Raw genomic sequence first — 21085 nt, 5'->3', positions numbered from 1 at the left:
ATTTAAGACCGAAATTTCGGAAACCCTAGGGCTCTGATACCACGTTAACTTACCAACTTCTCCAAAAGCTTAAGCTGTTGGAGAAAGGCGTTATTTATCTTTTATACATTAACACTCCCCCGCACGTGTGGCCCACTTGGCAAACATGTGGCACATGTGGTCCCACTTTGGGCAGACCATCGCATGTGGATTTTTACTATCCGGGAGGTTTGAACTCGAGAACTTTGGCTCTGATAGCATGTTACTTGAGAGAAAGAGAGAGAAAATAGTGAGTTGGGAAAAACTCCCCCTCACTTATGTATTTATATTAGAGAAGAGAAGTAAAATGACAACTATGCCCTTAGGCAATACAATATATATCCAACAAGATTTTACCATTCAAAAAAAAAAAAAAAATATATATATATATATATATACACACACAACAAGAACCTACACCTTCATAATGTCACGTATAAGAGAGAGCGTTTTTTATTCTTTTTCTATGTAAAGGAGCAAAGTGGCCATTTTGTGTTCTTCATGAACACTAACGTCGCATAACTTAAGTTTGTGACTAAAGTGATGGACCCCATCTTCATGATTTGGATTTTCTGCCAAAAAAGGAATAAAATAAGATTCATGAGTTGGGTTTCTCCCAAGCACACTTAATATTTTTCCCTCTCTCCTTCCCTTCACTTTCGTCTTCCCTTCTTCCTCTTGACTTCTTTTCTGGATCTCTAGATTTTGGTTGCAGTATAAATCTAGAAAGGAGTATCCTTAGAAGCAGGAACCTTCCTCAGGGATGCCTCTCCTGCTGCTAGAACCATGATTCGGCGCTCTTTAGGAAAGATTGACCAAGGAACGTGAAGAAACGGAAATCGTTCCCATAGCACTCCCAACCTACTCCTAGTACTTTATCAATCCTCCCATCGCCAATTGTCTTGCATCAAACTCCTCCAACTCTTCAAAGTTGGAGGAGTTTTTTTTTTTTTTTTTTTTTTATCGTCAAAAAAAAAACTCCTCCAACTCTTCAAAGGACTTCATTGGAGCAAGCACAAAGGCGTCTTCAAAGGCACGAGGAAAGAGGGCACGAAAATGAAGATGGTTAGAAATTACTATTTTTTTATGGACATAAATTTTGAAAGATATATATGTGACTATGGATAGAAATTGCTATTTTTAGACGTACTTGAATTTTGAAAGACAAAGAAAATATTACATAAACGCTCTAGTGGAGCTCCAACCTCGTACTCTTCCAGACCCACGCTTTTCCGTCCCCTTCCCCTTCCCTGCCCTTGGCACACCGGCTTCGTGCTTCTAAGGGAATATCACTCAAGATAAATTAAGAAACGGCTACCAATAAAAAAAAACAATAGTGCAAATATTGGATTCGTAGTTACATAGTGTTACCATGATAAATGGTAGAAGAGAAAATACTCACAATTACACATGGGCCAATCCACATGACATTCGCATGATATGCACCATTTGTGCATCCCACTAAGGAATGGATGCATGATATAGCCAAATCACTTCTACAGAATTATCAGAATCGTTGTAATTATCCATAGCAAACCCACTAGATGAATGGTCCAAATATGTTGGCATCATTTGTGGGCCCATTCACCCTATCGCATAGGAGTTCAAGGAATCTATTACTTCAGATTAGTTGGTACAGAGAAGCCCCACTGGAAGATATGTTGGTAAAGACAAGCCCCACTTCAGATTCCAAGTAAGGATTCAGATAAATGAAATCCCATAAAATCGAAGAGAGAGTGTGAGAGAGAGAGTAAATCAACCTACGATTGCAAGAAAGGATACAGATAAATGAAACCACACAAAATTGGGGGAGGGGGGGGAGGAGAGAGAGAGAGAGAGAGAGAGAGAGACTTGGGAGGCAGGTTTCCTTTTAGATCAGTCATTTTATTATTTTCAAATCAAAAAACAAGAAAAAAAACAAGCAAGTAAATCAACCTACCAAATAAGTCACATGGGCTACAAAAAGACAAGCAAGTAAATCAACCTACTAAACAAGTCGCATTGGATTACTACTGATGACATGGAATGAATGAAATGCCCTTGATAGCAAGCGCTTGCAACGGCACCCTTATGCTTTTATATGTCTGTGTGTGCGCGTGTGTGCGCGTGCATGCTTGCGTGTATGTATGTATAGTATGTGCCCGCATAGGGTACATTTACACCGAGAGAACTGCAAAGTGAGCACAATCTAGCAATATAAAATAGATGATTCATTTCTAATTTGTCAAAATAGTTGAATAGAAATACTCACTTAAGCTGGGATGCCAATAACATGTTTGACCCGTAACAAGCTATGTCTCTCGGTGATGATCCTAACAAAAATTGAGGTTGAACCCCTGACTGTGATACCCATGAGCCTCCACAAGGTATAATTGCCATCCAAATATTATTTCTACAGAAGGAAGCTGAGAATCAAGTTATATCTCCTTCTACTGCACAAAAAGACCAACCCCAAAAGCATGTAAACCAAATGTTAAGCATACAAAAGGAACAATGTTGTAATAAAGTATAACTTTAAACAGCTTCTGCATTATAAGATGTTTTAGTTGTAAACCAAAACCATTTTCTAAGAAAGAGAAAATTGTGAACACCGGAGATCAACTTCAGAGAACCTAAACTAAGTTTGAAGATTTTAAAGCATACAACAACAACATCAATCACACTGTTTTGAGAACAGTAATATAGATGTGAAGAGTTTTTATTATGCATACACCAAGCATAAATTACAATAAAAACAAGCCAATATAGATGCGATACTGAACGTCACAATGATTCAAACATATATTCCTTGTAGTTACGCTGCATTGATTAATTCCTACTTCCACAACAATTCAACCATATACCAAGGAATCCTGAAAAAAAAGAAACCTTATGGAAAGTCCAACCAATCTCAAAACAATCCAATATGGAAAAGAGTGGACCATATTCACGAGAACTCCATGGACACACATAATTTACCTACAAAATAATACATCTTGAAATAGGGAAATATGTAATGAACTGTTGCCGATTATTTTTGCCAGAAGTAGGAGTTACAGATACTCAATGCACTAATCCTAAAAGCTAGTCATGCCTAACATGAAGAAGTGGATATAGGGAGAGCAGTGGAGCTGGGGCAGACGCACGATGTGTTACAACTCACCAATCCATCACCAAAGACTAAAAACATACTCGGGAACCAGGTTTACTGGTGAATCATAGTTTTCATCTTGTCTTACTTAGCACAACAAGTTCCCAAAACTAAGAGCTATTCTTCACGCCAGATTCTAAATGACCAACTGAAACATGAAAGGGGAGATTCAGAGAACACCCAGAACATGTAGCAGCTCAGCAATCATCCATGCACTATAGAAAGTTATTCAAAGGAAAAGGGGGAAATAGCTAACGCTGTTACATAATAATTCTCCAAATATCCTAGTCACAGGTTCACATCCAAGCCACAACAGCTCAACATGTGACCCTCAAAAGAATGGACAGCTGGACCCAGGGACAGAGGCACAGACCACCCTTCTGCTGTTTGATTGCATGATAGATTGTCCTAAATAAGATTTAATCTCGGATACGAGTTATCCATAGTTTGGCACACAACAACGTATATAAGATGTGGCATTTGATATTGAAATAATGAAAGTGTACTTCCATCCAAAAATTGGAATTGGACTTACTATCTTATTATGAGATAAGAATGTTTTAAGTGGCAGAATGGAAACTTATCCTGCAATCAAACAGCCCCTTCAAGAAGAAAATAATTGATACATCAAAGCAGGAATTTATTTATGAACCATAGTGTTCACCTTGTGCTGCACATCCCACGGAAATGTTATTACTAACTTGAAGAATGGTTTACATTTTTTTTTTATGGTTAAAGAATGGTTTACATTGAGAACACTAAAACAACAAATCGAGTTCAGCCACATGCAAGTGCTGAACAGTTATCTAGTGAAATACGAATTTAGTAAGGGTAATCAATAAACATCAAATTTAAGGGGTCGCCATTCCTTCTTCTTTTTTTGACGAGATACGGGACCCTAATCGGGGGTGCAAACATAGTATTCCAGCATTTCAGGAGGTCCGCCAATGGCATGGCCGACCATAGCCTGGGATAGGGTGTTCGAGAAAGGGCTAGAGCTTTATGATTTTCTTCCCCCCTGATCCTTTTTTGTTCTTAGCTGCTCTCTATGTCCATGGAGGGCTTCTTTTCTTCTTTACTCAATTTTTGGAGTAAAGATGCCAAAGCAATACTTGGTCAATCTGGGCACCTCATAAATCAAAACCGCCAGCAGCAGCAAAACAGTATGAAAATATCAATACGCTAGCATATAAATCTCAAGTTTAGTTTGCATATACGTATTATGCCAACCTAAAATTATCAACCTGAGAAGAAAAATGAAGAAGCAAATCACTGTAACAACCTGCAAGTGTAATTAAGAGCCTTCTGCATAAATTGAATCACTGCATGCAACATGCTGTACCAGGACATTAGTAGTTAGATTTTTTGCCATGTTGAAATCCCAATAGGGCAACCCAAGAGGGGGGTGAATTGGGTAATTTAAAATTTTGCCTTAAATAAAAAGGTGTGTGAGATTAATCCTAGATTATTCTAACCCTTGTCCAAATATGCTTAGTGGAAAATGAAGAAAGAGATATTACCAATCACCAAATAAAAATTAAGAAACAATAAAGGAGGTAGAGAGAAATACCACACAATGAAGACACAACGATTTATAGTGGTTCGGTCTATCAACAAGACCTACTCCACTCTTCCAAGTTTGTCTCCTTGGGAACTCCACTAATGGTGAGATTCCAGTATAGCCGAATCTCTAAGCCATACAATCACTTCTCCGCCTCCGAGGGAACAAACCCTCTTCGCACCGGATTCACCTTTGTCAACGGGCCGAATCGTAGACCTTCGATTACAATCAAGCTTCTCCTTTCTCAAAGGCCGAAGCGTAAAACCCTCTTCACAATCTTGATTCACCTTTCTTACCGGGCCGAATCGAAGACCTTCTTTACAATGAAGAACGAATATGGAAGCACTCTCTTTAGCCTCTTGTTAGGCTTGATACATTAACAATGAAAGTTCACAAGTCTCTCCAAGAATAGAAAACAATGAAGCCTAAGGAGATCTTCTTCAAATAGATGTGCAAGTTCAAAGCTCTTTGAAGAAATCAATGAATTTGAAGGTTAAAGCTCAAATGAGGTTTTCAATAAGTCCAAAAGTCTTAGAATCTACGAGAAAACATCATATTTATAGCCTACAATGATTGCTCAATATTTGGGGTTTGGGCAAGAAAAGACCAAAAACGGGTTAAAAAAACAACTAGCCGTTATGTCCCAACGGCTAGTTTTTCGCCCAGCCATAGTAACCCGCGGGGCGACCGGTCGATTGGGCCCAGTCGACCGCGGTAGGGCGGTAGCCCGCCGCTGGTCTGCTGGAATTCCAGCAAAAAACAATTTTTCAGCCGCTTCTTGTAAAATTCATATCTCCCTCGTTTCTTATCGGATTTTAATGTTCTTATACTCTACAGACATGAGAAAAATGAGAGTTATCTGCTAAAAATATTTTTTTAAAATAATTAAAAATGTTTTGAACTATTTAAATCAGTTTTAAGCTGTTGTTTTTACAATTCAAGTGTTAATGGCATTCCTTTTCATTTGTAAACTTTGGTTAGCACTTGGGCTTTCGTTCTTGGGCTATGGACTTTTGTTTTAATAACATATAGGACCTTTGAAAATGATCTTACATGAAATACAAATAGGTTTCAAGGTTGGTTTTGAAAGAGGATTTAAAAACACGTTGAAATGCGCCACTTGAAAAAGATCTCCAATATAATCTAGAAAGTTAAACTACTTAGCACCTTGATCGTATTGGCTTCAAAGGTCTTCCTTGGGATCTTGGGCTTGGAAGTGAATACTTGAGAAAGCTTGGTACATGTGACTCATTTTCTTCCATCATCTTCACTTTGAATGCTTGAGATAGTCACCAACACTTGTTCATCTTCAAGCTCCTCTTAGCATTGTGCAAGGCATGCTTGTGGGATCTTTAAGTTGAGCTTTATGCTTGGAAATCTTCCAAGGATGATGCCTCCAATGTGTGCAAGCTCTCTTAGTTCCTTTGCGCATGTTGATCCTTAAGCCTTGTGTTGTGTTGTATTGTGTAATGGCAATATGACATATGAAGTTCCTATTTAAGGCACAGCACTCCAAAACAACACATTAGTCCATAAAGACTAATCAATTAGGGTTTGCTAGCATCAAAACAAGAAGGTAAAGGTGAATAGTTGAACCCATGGGAACCCTTGGGCTAACACATGCAACCCCGACCTAGAATTTGCAGAGCATAGGCTCCAATTCAACTACTCACAGGTTGACCTCTCATCAGTCATGTTAACTAACTATTCACAATCGTTGGCAGATACGCAGTAATAAACACCTGGTCCCTTCTATAATGTGAATGATCAAAGATATATGGATTGGACATTGATCATTGTACTCATCCTTCTGAAGGCACTATTGGGAGTTTTACTTAACATGATAGACAATATTCTCTCTGTCTCAGAAACCTTATGGATTGTTTAGAAAGAAAGAAATAGGAGGATTTTCAAGGGCTCGAGCAGGAGGGTGCAGAGTATACACTATTCAGAAACAGATTTTCTCGACGACCATTCGTTGGATGGAAGTTGGATGTTTCCAAGTCCTGCATTTGCATCTCCCAAGACAAGGTGAGAGCTAACAGAGCCCATCCCAAGCATCTAACTCCTAGATGGACTCTGCCCCCAATTTTGTGAAGCTAAATTTCGATGGTTCTAATTTCGAAAATCCGGTCCATGCAAGTTTTGGAGAGATCCTTCATGACGTGGTAAATGAGGTTAGATAAGCATATTTTCATCCATTGGGGGACACTTATTCGACCAAGGCAGAGGTGCAAGCGCTCTTGAGAGTGATTCATCTTATGAATTTGCCCCTCCTTGACGTACTAATTGTTGAGGGTGCCTCTCTCATCACCATTTGTTAGGCCTCAAAGGGGAAGGGCTTTTTGTGGTGATCTACAAATGCTTTCAAGGAGATTCTCAACACTACTAGGGGCACACAACAGTATTTCATCATGCTTTCTGCTTCACCTATAGATAGGCAGATTCACTAAATTGTTCCAGCGTTTCAAGAGTTGCCTTAGAGGTGTTTAATACTTTAATCACCTTCCACTTTGATGGGGGCATTTGTGTTTCCAGTGTTGCAAGAGTTGCTTTAGAGGTGTTTAATCACCTTCCACTTTGATGGGGGCATTTGCGTTTCCAGTGTTGCAAGAGTTGCTTTAGAGGTGTTTAAGCACCTTCCACTTTGATGGGGGCATTTGCATTTTTCTCTCTTTTGTTTTGGTGCTTGGCTTGGCCTTCTCATTCACTGGTCCTTTGTGCCCTCTTTTAACAAATATTAATCACCATTAAAACAATTTGGTTTAGCAAACCTTGGAAATTTTGTTTTCTAAGAGAAAAAATCAAGAAACTTTTTTCAGAGTTTTCATACATATTGCTTGTCTCAACCTCCATTCTCTTCACAAGTTTCGCCCTTATCTCTCCTCACCCTAAAACATCTTCATTTTTCCATAAGAAAAGAGTGTCCCTGATTCTAATCTTCCCCGTCTCATATTTAAAAAATAATAATAATAATAATAATCCTATTCTTGTCTCATCGCTCTGCCTTTTAGAAACCCAACTAGACCAGACCTTTCGTGGTGCATGTGGCCAACCGTTTGAGCACGACAAATATATCTGCAAATGACTAGACATTGTTTTAGCTCAGTGGAGACTATCCTCCAAAACCCTTCACTTCTACCTAAAAGGTAAACAAATGAGAAGCTAAAACACCCGTCATTTTCATCAGCAAGCAGAAGTCCAGCCCTCAACTATCAGGGTGGCCAATATGATAATTTGGAAGTGCTTGAAGCACCACGTCAACATTAACGTGGACTGGATGGACCTAAAGTTACCATCCTTTTTTCCGACACTAAAATTGCAGCACACAGTGACATAAAATAGATATGTCAGTGAAATAAGGGCCCGTTTGGATACCTCATGCATTTGTATTTTGATTTGGATTTGAGTTTTGGATACAAAACACATCAATCATCTTCATGAACATGTTTTGAGAGAGAGAGAGAGAGAGAGAGAGAGAGAGAGGGAGGGGTGTCTCGCTGCTGCCGGAGCAATGTTGAGGAGCAGCAATGGCGAAGGAAGTTGCCACAAATATTGATTTCCAAATAATGTCTCGCGGAACAGATTTGAAAATCAGAATTTTTTGCACTGTTGTAGCCGATTTGGAAATCTAAGGATCTGATCTAGTTGAAAATATAAAGTAAATCCAAATCTAAATCTTGTTGGTATCCAAACGTGGCCTAATAGAAATCGTAATCCAAATATAACTGCAAAACTAAGGCTCAGAAGACACAGTCTGCAACATAGCTAACCATTTATCCAATCCACCCCACCCAATCCCACCCCAAAAAATAAAAAATAAATAAATAAATAAACCACCACCCTACAGAACATTATTAACTGCAAACAGTAATACGAAATTGAAGAAGTCGAAAAACAAAAAGTGGAGTGACTAAACTAAACTAAAAGGATCAGTATAAATAAACCCTGAGAAATCAATAGCATAACCTAGAAAAAAAAATCCATTTTTCCACCCAAATCATAAATTTATATCCACAAACCCTAACCCTGACCCCAAAAGGAAAAAGAAATTCAAGAAAAAAAACATAGCTCATTCATTTCAAGGAGACGGTCCATAGAATGCACTGAAACGTGAAAGATATAGATTAATAAAAATAGACCCTAAAACACATGATATCTATTATGTATAACAGAAAGTGCAACGAGGGAGATGGCGTTGTACCTTTCTTGATGAACGAAGCTCCAGGGGAAGAAAAGGAGGTCCAAGAGCCGTGTCGCAAGTCGCAACAACTGTTTTTAAAAAGGATAGGGTGAAGCTAATGATATTGGCACTACCATGTTTCGATAAAGGCACGAAATCACCTTGTCTTTTACGATCTAGCCCGAAGCAGTCAAATAGGGAGGACCGGAGGAGTAGGACTGTCAATCGGGCCGAGCTTGGGGCGGGCCTGAGGTGCTCAAGCTCAGCCCATGTCTATATAACGGGCTACGAGCCGAGTTTGGGCCTGACTTAATTAGAAAATTTGCTTGCCCAAATTCAACCCAAACGAACAACTGTATGTGATTCGTTGAGACTCATTTAAAGATCATCTTAAAGGGTGATCATTGGGCTACCTCTATTCTATTAATGTTTAAGTACCTATTTAATTAATATCTACCCTTATTTTTAAGGGCATGAAAATCCTGAAAAATTGATATAGTAAATATATTATCAGGCCCGAGCCTATAACGGGCTGGACGACCCCTAATCAAGCTCAGCCCAAATTAGAGTTCGGGCTTCAGCTTTTGACCAAGCTTGGTTTGGCTTGTTCTCATTTTAATTATGGGCGGACTTTTAGCCGACTGAACGGGCAGGCTGAACGGGCTTGCCCATCCAATTGACAGTCCTAGGGAGGAGAGAGAGAGAGGTGTTGGATTTACACAAAACAAGTTAAAACTCGTAGTTTAGATCATGTTTTTCTAAAACGCATTCTCGTTCCTTTTCAAAAAAAAAGATCATGTTTTTCTAGGTAAGTTGGGATTGAACTTGCGACCTTAGGCCCGGTTTGGATTGCAAGAAAATTATTTCTAATGAAAATTATTTTCTCAAGAAATTTTTCTTCCTAAAATTTTAGAGGCAAATGATATGATTCTAATGGGAGATCATCGTGAATTGAAGGTCACTCTAAATGAAAATTGAACCCATTTGATTTAAGTTATCTCTTTTGGTGCCCAAAACAAGTAGGAACTTTTAGAAATATTTCTACTTTCCAAAATTTTCCAAAAAATTCCTTCAATCCAAAATTTACTCTTGCACATGGATGCTTAACTTCGGAGTTTATGAAGTTCTAATGGGATCATAGTGACTGTGTGCCGGTACGATCGCACACTGGTCTAGATCATGTTGCTACAATGCATCTCATAGAATAATTCCACATATACATAATCAGCTCTAAAACAAACATCAAAAGAAATCCATTATCAAAATTAAGCATTAGATATTAAAAAAAATCCTAGGAAAGATTGTACTCGGCATCTAATATTCCAATTGAGCTTGCATAAGAAGATCCACTCAGACAAATATTATTAAAATAAAAAAGATTAAAAAAAGTGACAATTTCTGTTGCCAAAATTCCCCAACATTTAGTAAAACATTATTTCTGCAATCCTCGAGGCTTTTTCTAAAGCTAGAACTTGCCGAATCAGCTTGAAGTTTTTCTTCGAATTTCGTCCACTTGCTCCGAACAAGGTCATGGCAGGTGCCTTGATGATCATCTTCTCCAGGACTATTGAATTCGCAAGCAAATATCTCACGACCCTCATTTCATTTTCCCATCCAGTGAAACCACAGATCTTTACCAACTTGAGATGATATAACAGACTATTGAAAGGTGGCCCTTGTGATTCCCAATTGTCTCTCTTACCGAAACTATACTCGTCCAGAATTGTGACATCGGTGTAGCCCTGGTAAATCAAGAGAAAGTGTCTACATAAGTAAAATTATAAATCAGTTTCCTAAAAATTGCAACAGCTGAAACTAAAAAAAAAAAGCAATTCATGGAAGTACTCACTTCGACGCGTCTTTCCAAACCTGTTTCGATGGAAAGTGACTCCAAATTAGGAGAACTCCTAAGCAACCAGGCAATTCCTGGAAGCTCTGAATTGTCCAATCCTATCTTGAAGGTCAAATTCTTAAGATTATAGAGTAGAGTTGGCAAACATTTGAATAACAGCTCCTCTATTGGCAGAACCTTTGGACAAGAAAATAGGGAAGAACATCACATAGAATACTGCAGTAGTTTAGAGAATTAGACAAGGGTAATATTTCTTATAATTTTTCAACCTATTAGTCCTTATTTGCAAATAAGATTATTTTAATTTAATCCTATTTGCAAATAGGGCATCAAAACCTCTTTGAAAAGCATTAGCTATATTACTTCTAAAACTATTATAAGCATTAATTGAAAATAATCATATTTAACTCTAAAAACATCAGATTTTGCAAGTCATTGGGGGGCCATGGCCCCCTCATGCTATATGTGCCTCCGCCCCTGTGCTCTCCCAAGGAAAGAACCGTGAAATGGCTTTTCATGAAATTGCCTAGGAAGTCCCTGTAATTCATGATAGTTGGAATTGGAAAATGGGATCTGCTCCCTTTTGAGAAACTGAGCTGCCAAATAGCCCAGCAAGTCCTTTTAAGTCTTGATAATTGGAACATATATAGTTTATACAAGGGGTTTGCTAGGCAATTTTGCATTTCACAAATTAGGAATTTATGGGCAAAAATCCCGAAGTGATATGTCCACAACCCTGTTTTGGTACATGTACCCACCTTCTTTGATTTTTCAGCATTTTTTCTTTGGTTGTAACCATTCCTAACGAGCTGTCATAAAGCAATGAATGTAAACCAAAAATTGAAAGGAGTACATCTATCTATTAATAAAACAAGAGCCCTCTAAAAGGAAACATAATCTATCTATTAATAAAGCAAGAGCTCTCTAAAAGGAAACATACCTGAATAACGTAGGAGCACACTGTGAGAACCATGGCATTTTCAAGACTGCCAAGAAGTTGATTGATCTCTCCGCCGTTGCTATCAAATCTGCTTTCGAGCCCAAAATCAAGCCGAGCCTCAACCAAATTTGGCATCTTTTCCACATCAAATCTGACCATGGGCCCAAAGTAGTCAAACGACAGGAGCATCGAGGCACGAATGTGGATGGCAGGCACAGGAAAAAGCCTGCAATCGTATATGGTCAAGCTTTTGAGGGGCAGATTTGGTGCCCAAATATTGAGATTACTCAAACCATGACAATTGTCGAGTTTTAACATCTCCAGGACCCCACAACTATTAAGGAGTCGAGATACTAACTCCGAGCTTAATTCAACCGGGATGAGCGATAAGGCCTTTAGCGAAGCAAAAATCTTGAAAAACAATGGATTGAATTTGCAGTAGCTCAATCTCAAAACGTTCAATGTCTCACAAGCGAAGAGATAATTGGGTAATTCAAAAGCTCGGTAACCTGTACGTATATCTAGTGCATACCCACCTCCAGAAAAGTCTAGATCAAGCTCTTGGACGTGCCTTCTGATCGTGAAATGTAACCATTGATTTATATGATTATAATGCTCGCCATTATAACAAAATCGAAGGCGAAATGTTGATATCCTATCACCTCTGTAATGAAGGAGAGATCGATGGACAAAATCTACAAATCTTATACTGGCTTCATACTTCTTGTACAGCATCCACTCCCTTGGGTTGATAGTAACCAACCGACGGCTACGATCGTCGATGAAAATATGCTCATCAAAATCAAGATAAGGGGTTTGAGCCCAAATGTATCTCCATCTTCTTGATAGGATGCTTGTTCTTACAGCGAATTTCATCGGCAAGAAAGAGATGATTATGAGAAGAATGACATCCGGCAAGTCGCTAATCCTATCCACGTCGTTCTTCATTGCAGACCCTCCAAAGGTTGAGAGAAGAAAATAAAAACTAGGCGTCTGTGAACTATTTTCATTTTGTAATGAGAAGAGATTACTTATAGCCTGTTTCTTGTTACAAATTTGCTAAGTTTAGATGAAGGCCCCCTAAATCTAGAGAGATTCTTACAGAGGCTAATGAAGGAAAAGACTGTTAAAAGAATACTGCTTGAATTCATTGCATTAAAATCCAGAGGCAATTGAAATCAATTGCTTTCTCTATTATTAGTTTGATGGCATGCAAAGCATTTAACATGTTATAAATGGCAACCTCTGCGAGCAAAAAAGAATTGCATTGCTACCATCCTTTGCGCAAAGGTTGCAACATCTGGCTTTCTCACTTTCATTGTACACTGACGGGGGACCCACAGATGGGACTCCCAAATCGAACGGCTAGGAATTTGCAATTGCTGTGCCTTTTGACCTAGTAGATCAATTGTCCCAACCTGTACATATGTATCATTTGTCGCTTTTACCATCTCTTTTATTGCTCCATTTTTTTTAAAGAAAACAGAATTTATAATAATAGTATGAACGTAATATCTTGAAAATGCATTAGTGAGCCAAAATAGTGGTGAGACCCAACTGATGGATGATCCAAAGTCCAAACCATTCATCTGTTGGGCCCCAGTGTGTGTGGTAGCCCTCTATCTGAGTATTTTAACCTTTTAACCGGTGGAGACATTCTATCCAAACCAGTCATCTGTTAGGCCCAGCAGGTTGGTTTAGTTAAAAAAAAAACTCCATTCTTAATTTAACTCCCATTCCTTTAGGCCCTGTTTGGATTGCAAGAATTTTTTTGAAAAGAAAACTTTTTTCCAAAATTTCTTGGTTTTCCATTGTTTGATTGCAAAAGGCATCGCACAATGCTTATATTCTTATGCGAAAATCCGGAAGATGATAATAGTTTATGCCCAACCCATGTTAAAGCTCACTAAACAGTTCAACTTCGTTGCAAGCAACACTGGTTTTTATCTTGGCAAATGATATTTCCACTCCCTTTTCCAGCATTTCTAACCCCTTTTGTGTTGGGAAATATCATTCCCCTTTTATCTTGAATGTAAGTAGATAATCAAACAGCAATGCCTCTTATGGACTTTATCAATTTTTAAGTAATGATCAAATGCGTAGTGTTTCAAGGTGATATTTGGAAAATATACATTCTTTCTTGCAATGTGGATAGTTGAAGCTTATGCAAAGGATGTTCTTTCTATTAATAATGATATTAAAATAATAGTTTAAGTAATGATAATAAAATAATCAGATGCAACAAAAGTGGTGTTTTTCGAATATCATTTCAGAACTGATTGTGATACATCTTATTGTAAGGTTAAATGACTAAAATACCCTTTGAGGTATAATCATTTGGTTCGATAAATAGATTTATTTTACGATGGTTGGCAAAATGACACTTCACAGAGCATATTCTGCAAAATCAACGACAACTTCTCCAAGAATACTAGCTAGAAAGTTGCAAAAACGAGGTAATAGATTGGCTTGGGATTTGTGAAAACCAAGTGAAGGCTAATCCGGTTAGGCTTTGAGGGAAAAGCTGCATTAATAGGGCTTCATGTTGTTGAATATTAACACATCTAAAGATGAAGGATTTTATGTGAGCATGTGGGTTTCTGATTCCAATGTAAAGCATGAATTGTGGAATAATGAAGTTAGGGGGGAAAGGGACAGAGAATATATAGTAGGGTATGGGAGCGAGCAAAGGTCCTGTAGAGAGATGGAATGGTTGTCTTGGCTTGCTAATTGTTCGGCCACAATGCCTTGTATAGTTTGTTTTAGGTTGTCTTACGGAGGGGTTTGAATAGGGGATGAGTGTATGGTTTGAGTTTGAGGTAAGTTTTAAGGAGGGGTGTTTGTAGGAGGACGGATTTGTGGGGTGATGTTTGTAGAGGGAAGTGGGTTAGGGTGTAAGTAAGGGGGGTTATGTTGTGATTGAGTTGGTTCATGGGTAATTGCTTTAATGTGGTTGCGGAGTTTAATGTTTTCGGCTACAAGGGCAGCCAGTTTTTGGTTTAAGGCTGCGATAGCCTCTTTGATTGTATGTTCAACTGTGGTTGGAGGAGTCTCATTGTTGTTGACAAGTGGTGTGTTTTGTGCCATGTTGTGGACGGTAGAAATTTCAGTTGGGATTTCAGGTATAATAAATTGGTAGATATAGTAATTTCGTTTATGCTTTTGTATTTGGGTTTACGTTTCACAAGAGTTGCTTTGGGCATACGTGGAATGAAGGATCTTTGTGTAGTTGATTACTTTAAGTATTAAGTCTATGTTTTATTATTTTTTTTATAGGACAAGGCGAAGGGGGGAATTCGGGCGTGCCAAATGAAAACTTATTATTTTGAAAAATTAAAAGATTAAAAGTTTAATGGGAGGTGAGTTGAAAATTTAGATTTAAATCTAGTTAAAGAGAGGACTTTGAGGTTTGGAATGTGTCTAGTAATTGAGTTTGAATTGACCCTACTTTAGACGTTGGGATAATAACCAAGGTTTAGGTTACTAACCTGAACTTGGCTCGACTGAAATATATGTGCCGAAATGTCTGGCGAGTATGAGCGGTCAATCGGCTCTGCAGATATCGAATTGTATATACTTTGCTTCTGTTATGGTGAGCTATCCTTACCGGCCAGCTGCGAGGTTGAAGTGCAATAGCGAAGAGATTTCTTGTGGCGGGCTTTAGAGAGGTTACACAGGACTATAAATGTTGCAGGCTAAAATATGTCAAAGTAAACGAGAAGAGGTCTTGTGAGATAGATCTAGTGCGATAAAAAAACTGATTACTAATTGTTCTAATCAAATGATGTGAAGTATGAATCGCGATGTGTACAAGAGGGAAGGCCTAAACTCATTTTCTTTATTAGATATTCATTTTCTTCATCAGTTCATTAGCACTTCTTTTTTGGAACCCCATTTGTTACTTGGACCACCCCCGGTGGTGTAAAAAGAGTAGTCAAATTACACTAGATAGGGCTGTCCAGGGAAGGTGAGGGGTGTGAATATATCACTGCCCTTTAGATAACCCATGCTCAGTAAGGCTCGCGAGCCTGGCTGAGCCGAGCCCGAGCCGAGCTATTGAGCTTAACAAGCCTAGCCAAGCTGGGACAAGCTCGGCTCGGCTAGTTTACACCCCTAGTTTTATAAGAAGACACAGGACTCTTTTCTAGAGATTTTTTGTCAAAAGTTTTTAGCAATCGTTTGTATTGGGCCAACTCTAATGTTCGAAATACCATATATTCTGCCCAGTTATATGCTTGCAATTTACTGGACCCATTCGTTATAAATCGAATTTTAACCTCAAAGGTTCCTCGCCCTCTAATTCGCGACAGACTTCCTTTTTACATTCACTTCTAAACCAGTTTTTTTCCACATATTAGCAACACAGGTTTTGTCTGTGAACCCATTTTATAATCATTTGCATTTAATAGAAATTTTGTACCCAAGCAGAATATTTATTTACGCGCTACTTGATCCATTCAGACAAAAGAATTTTCATTTGACAGACTCTGTCACTTATAAACTCCATCCACGTTTGCATACCCCTACTGAGAATCAATCCTTATTGCGCATTACTGAATTTTGGTTAATACTACAGCCCATGTCAAGGAATTGGTTTCCTTTTACCATTTTACACCGTTGGATTACACCCATTGTAAGATTCCACGTCGTTGGGCTATTTGTAGAGCAACTGTAATTCTTTGCTTGAAGTAGCATTCGATTCCATTAGCATACAATTGAGTTCTGGACTAAATATTGCACCTCACCTTATTACTCTGTTGTTGATTTTTAATTTGTTATTGGAATCAGCTTCTGTCATTATCTAAATCAATTCATTGTTTGCTAGATCTTGGATCCTTAGCGTAGTTAAACAATTTTCATTATACACATTGCGATTCATACTTCACATCATTTGATTAGAATAATTAGTAATCGGTTTTTTTTTTTTTTGAAAGTTGACATATTTTATTAATTCTCAGAAAAGCATTCGGGACCAGAGGTCCCAGCCTGCATTACAAGAGAAAAATATGAATATTGGCACAGGTATACCTGTAACCAAGGAAGTATACATATAGAACAAAAAGTCAAGATTATCCCTTTCCTCCCTCCTCTATCCTATCTTTCTGATATTATCCATTACGTATTTAAAGATATTCATCCCACCACCTTTTCCGAACCTCATTTCCTTGATTGGGTAATGATGAAGATTCCAGACCAGAATGCCTCCATTTAGCGAAAGACCATAATCTCTCAAGCTAACATGAGGCTACCACTTTCTATTAGCGCAACTAGAATCTTGAATTACCATCTCATAGAATGACCCTTTCAAGGATTCTTCCTATAAATTGTCATACCTTCGACCTATGGGACTGAAACCATCAGCACAAATTTCCACATTCATGGTTCTGACTTCCAACTTTCTTTCAACCATTTTCTTCCCAACCTGTCTCTCTGTACAATTAGATAACTCTGAAACATTATGTCTAAAAGGACTGAATTCAGAAGACCTATGTACTACCCCACAACTTGCAATTTCTCCTTAACTGAAATCTTTGGAAGACAACCCAAACTCCCTAAAACCTCCATCTCTTCACGTCTCAAAGTGTGTCCTTTAATCCTGTAATCCACCTTTTGGTTCAGCTTCTTTAACTCTTTCTATTGTATCATCTACAACTCTTGCTTGTATTGCCCGGAACATTTCTCTCGTCTTTCCTAGATTTTCCTGGCAGGAGATCCCAAATACATCGCCCATTGCTATAAAATCATTAAAGCATTCCAATTCTAGGTACCCAGGTTCTTCCTCAGCATTCAATACCAAAACTCCCTTTCCTTTATCTCGCCTACCTGATTCTTTAGGCTGCCCTAACTAACCATGTTCCACCTCAGGGCTACCTGGCCCTAATCCCTGCCCATCTTCATCCAGGGTTGCACGCTTAGATTCCAAATTTGCAGTCGCCAGATGTTTTTCCTCCTCCCATAAACGCCTTCGCGTTCGCCTTTCTTTTTCTAGCAATCAGTTTTTTTTTTATCGCACTGGATCTATCTCACAAGATCTCTTCTCGTTTACTTTGACATATTTTAGCCTGCAACATTTATAAACTCCTGTGTAACCTCTACTTGCGCGCTAAAGCCCCTTCTCGGCTTCATCAATTCATTAGCAACTCGAAGTCTACAAGAGGGAAGGCCTAAACTCATTTTCTTTATTAGATATTCATTTTCTTCATCAGTTCATTAGCACTTCTTTTTTGGAACCCCATTTGTTACTTGGACCACCCCCGGTGGTGTAAAAAGAGTAGTCAAATTACACTAGATAGGGCTGTCCAGAGAAGGTGAGGGGTGTGAATATATCATTGCCCTTTAGATAACCCATGCTCAGTAAGGCTTGCGAGCCTGGCTGAGCCGAGCCCGAGCCGAGCTATTGAGCTTAACAAGCCTAGCCGAGCTGGGACAAGCTTGGCTCGGCTAGTTTACACCCCTAGTTTTATAAGAAGACACAGGACTCTTTTCTAGTGTGCAAACGTAAATTCAATGGGTCTTTTAGGCTTTTGCATACTTAAAAGAGAAGGGGCACGGTTGTAAATATGGTGAGGGCTAAGGGTATTTTGATTTGTTTTAAAGGGGCGGTTAAAAACCACTTGCTTAAAGACTCTCTCCAGGGGTGTTTATTAACCGAACAGAACTGAATTGGTTTGGTCGGTTCAGTTAGGTTTTTTTCCTTTTCGGTTCGGTTTCAGGTTTTTTTTTTTTTGGAAATTAGGTTATTCGGCTTCGGTTTCGGTTATCTCAAAAAAAAAATCGGTTAACCAAATAACCGAAATTATGATAAAAACTATTATTTTTTCAAAAAATATGCTATATGGGCACTCTGTAGGATGATCGAAACCGTCCATTTGATTGATCACAATTTAATTAGGTTGTGCTCAAAAAATCATTTCGATAGGATGATCCTAGCCCTCCGATCCAAACCAAGATTTTGCTTTTTCCCTCTTTTTCTCCCACTATTCGGTTATTCGGTTATAACCAAATAACCGAAATTTTAATCAGTTCGGTTTCAGTTCTGTTTTTAAAAATTTCGGTTCAGTTTCGGTTATCGAAATTTGATGACCGAAATTATTTCGATTATCAAATTTGGTCTATTCGGTTCGGCTATAACCGAACGAACACCCCTATCTCTCCTCGTCCAAATTCATCCCATCATATGACCTATGGCATGGATGGAAAGAGATTTGCTTTAGTGGAGAAGGAGAGCTAAAAGTTTTGAGCCTCCACCTATGGGCTTCTTAAAGCTCAACTTTGATGGTTCTAGTCTTGGAAACCCTAGACCATCCGGGATTGGTGGGGTATTGTGGAATGAACAATGATTGGTTATTTGGGCCTTTGCCGGTCCCATTGGTGTAGTGGATGCATCGGAGGCGGAAGTCCGTGCTGTTCAGCAAGGTATTATTTTGCTAACCCAGGAGAGTTCTGAGAACTTGGTGGTAGAAGGGGATTCACTTAATGTCATCCATTGGATCAAGGGAGAATCTACACATCATTGGAGGTTTGATAGATATTTTGATCAAATCAAGGACCGTATTGGATCCTCCACTATTGTCTTTCGGCATGTCCGCAGATCTGCAAATGAGACGGCAGACCGGCTAGCGAGAGAGGAGATTTCCAAGGATTCTTTCGCCCTCTATGATGATCTCCCTCCTTGATTCACTTATGTGTGATCTTTTTTTTCCTTTCACTTTTTTCTCTTTCTCTGGTGTATCTCTTTTTCCTGTTTTTCTCCCCCTGTCTATCTTTGTATTGACCATCTTGTTCTTCTTTTATTAACATATTTGGCCGCCATTAAAAAAATATAAATAAGAGTATTGAGGATTGGTCTAGGGTTTGTGAGAGGATTTTACCTACATCAAATCCTACTAATCTTGTGTTTCCATGAAGATTAAAACATATTCTTAGAAGAAGGATTGTTAGGATAATTTAAATGGGGATTGGAGTTGTAGAAATCAAGTTGTCCTGAGAATCCCTGCGATATTTTCACATTTGAAAACCCTACTCAAAGTGAAGAACTAGAGAAGGATCATACCAATTTATTTCATGTATTTTGTAAGTGGAAATAGAGTTTCTCGGATTAAAAAACATATTAAAGTAAGGGTTTCCACACTTTTTTGGAAAACCTAGAATTTCGGGGTCAGACGCCCAAACCCATTGAACCAGAGAACTAAAATTTTGTAGGTTGGAAGTTTGGACTCCCGAAGTAGGGTCCAATGCCCAAACACTAGGGGACAGACGTCCTAACCAACTGGGTTTCGAGATTTTTCGGGAATGTTTTCCCATCTGCAACTCAATCTTCGAAAAATCATATCTTGCACATTAGTCGTTCGATTTTGAGGCTCTTATACTCTACAGATAAGTCGAGAATGAGTACTTCCTGTTAAAAATGATTACAAAAATGTTTGAGGACTCTATAATAGGATTAATTTCAAGATACTAAAATGAACCTAGTCTGACTTACCGTTCTTTTCCCGATTGAGCATTAATGAGTATTTCGTGCCTCTATGATATCTCATAAGTTGATATTAGACATTCTAATGATTATTAGAGTGATTAATTGATGCCAGATGACCGAGTTCAAGTCCTAAAGAGATTGGAGTTTTATTATGAGGTAAGTGATATAGGAATGCTTTAGTATTTCGATACCGAAATCTTTTGTGATATTCCTCGCACTTATAATATTGTTGTGGTAACCCTGTTCATTCAAATATGATATATAACTCTCTCTAATAAAATCTGATTGAATCCCTAACCTTCTTTGATGAACCCTGAGGCAAGCATTCCTCTGTATTTTTGTTCTTATGCCCTTTATGTTCATTGACTTGCTTCGAATACTATTCTGTCAATGGTTATTCTATCGACTAGCTGTCATGTTGATTTGTTTATACCTTTGAGTTTTGGTATTTATGTTCTTCACATGCCATTGATTTGCATGTTATTGCTCTGACTATGGATATGCTTTTGACTGTTTATCACATTGATTCATGCTAACCTCATCATACACTCTTGATAGACTCTTACGTGGATATGCTACCATGATTAACGTGATGTTGTATGATTGGCACTTCTCATGAGGCTTAGATTTTACTTTTATGGGGCATGTTTATGATTTCTAAATATGAAAAGAATCAACACATCAATTACCTTAATGTGAGAAGTAGTAGCTCAAAAAGCTGGGAAGATGTCATAAAAGTCAGAGAAAATTGGAATGAAAACAACATGTGGACTATTGGAAAGGGAAGTATCTCGTTTTGGTATGATAAATGGTATAGCAGGAGACCTTTAATCGAGGAGGTCGTAGATAACCATGATATTGACAGACACCTCAAACTTAATGAAATATTAGATGAAGAGGGTCTTTAGGAATAGGAGAAAATCTT

At 38.4% G+C, this 21085-nt stretch overlaps 2 protein-coding genes across 3 annotated transcripts in view; both read right to left on the bottom strand.

The window, feature by feature from the left end:
* Positions 1-9012, bottom strand: part of LOC143854694 (chaperone protein dnaJ A7A, chloroplastic-like) — a 44087-nt gene extending 35075 nt beyond the window's left edge. For both annotated transcript variants that reach the window (XR_013237571.1, XM_077364787.1), the window contains exons 1-2: positions 8914-9012; positions 2270-2450 (exon numbers count right to left, since the gene is read on the bottom strand). Coding sequence is in view for 1 of the 2 variants with exons in the window: in XM_077364787.1 (XP_077220902.1) it covers positions 2270-2397 (128 nt within the window). In the remaining variant the exon portion in view is untranslated. The remainder of the gene's footprint in view (positions 1-2269; positions 2451-8913) is intronic.
* Positions 9013-10313: 1301 nt separating this feature from the next.
* LOC143854756 (putative F-box protein At1g49610) lies at positions 10314-12632 on the bottom strand. Its single transcript, XM_077364862.1, has 4 exons — positions 11685-12632; positions 11503-11553; positions 10742-10921; positions 10314-10634 (listed from the first exon to the last, which is right to left on the bottom strand). Exons 1-4 carry the CDS (start codon positions 12630-12632, stop codon positions 10314-10316), a joined length of 1500 nt encoding a protein of 499 aa, XP_077220977.1.
* Positions 12633-21085: the final 8453 nt, after the last annotated feature.

This window comes from Tasmannia lanceolata, unplaced genomic scaffold (genome assembly GCF_043159265.1).
Source record: "Tasmannia lanceolata isolate RefF3 unplaced genomic scaffold, GAP_Taslan_0.1 ptg000020l, whole genome shotgun sequence".
Taxonomy (NCBI): domain Eukaryota; kingdom Viridiplantae; phylum Streptophyta; class Magnoliopsida; order Canellales; family Winteraceae; genus Tasmannia; species Tasmannia lanceolata.
Note: the sequence above shows the minus strand (reverse complement) of the source record. Positions and strands in the feature narration are given on the sequence as shown.

Coding starts and splice junctions, on each gene's coding strand:
- LOC143854756 (XM_077364862.1), bottom strand. CDS start 12,632: ATGAAGAACGACGTGGATAGGATTAGCGACTTGCCGGATGTCATTCTT. Junction 11,554..11,684: donor TGTGCTCCTACGTTATTCAG/GTATGTTTCCTT, acceptor GCTTTATGACAG/CTCGTTAGGAATGGTTACAA. Junction 10,922..11,502: donor ATGCTGAAAAATCAAAGAAG/GTGGGTACATGT, acceptor TCTTGTCCAAAG/GTTCTGCCAATAGAGGAGCT.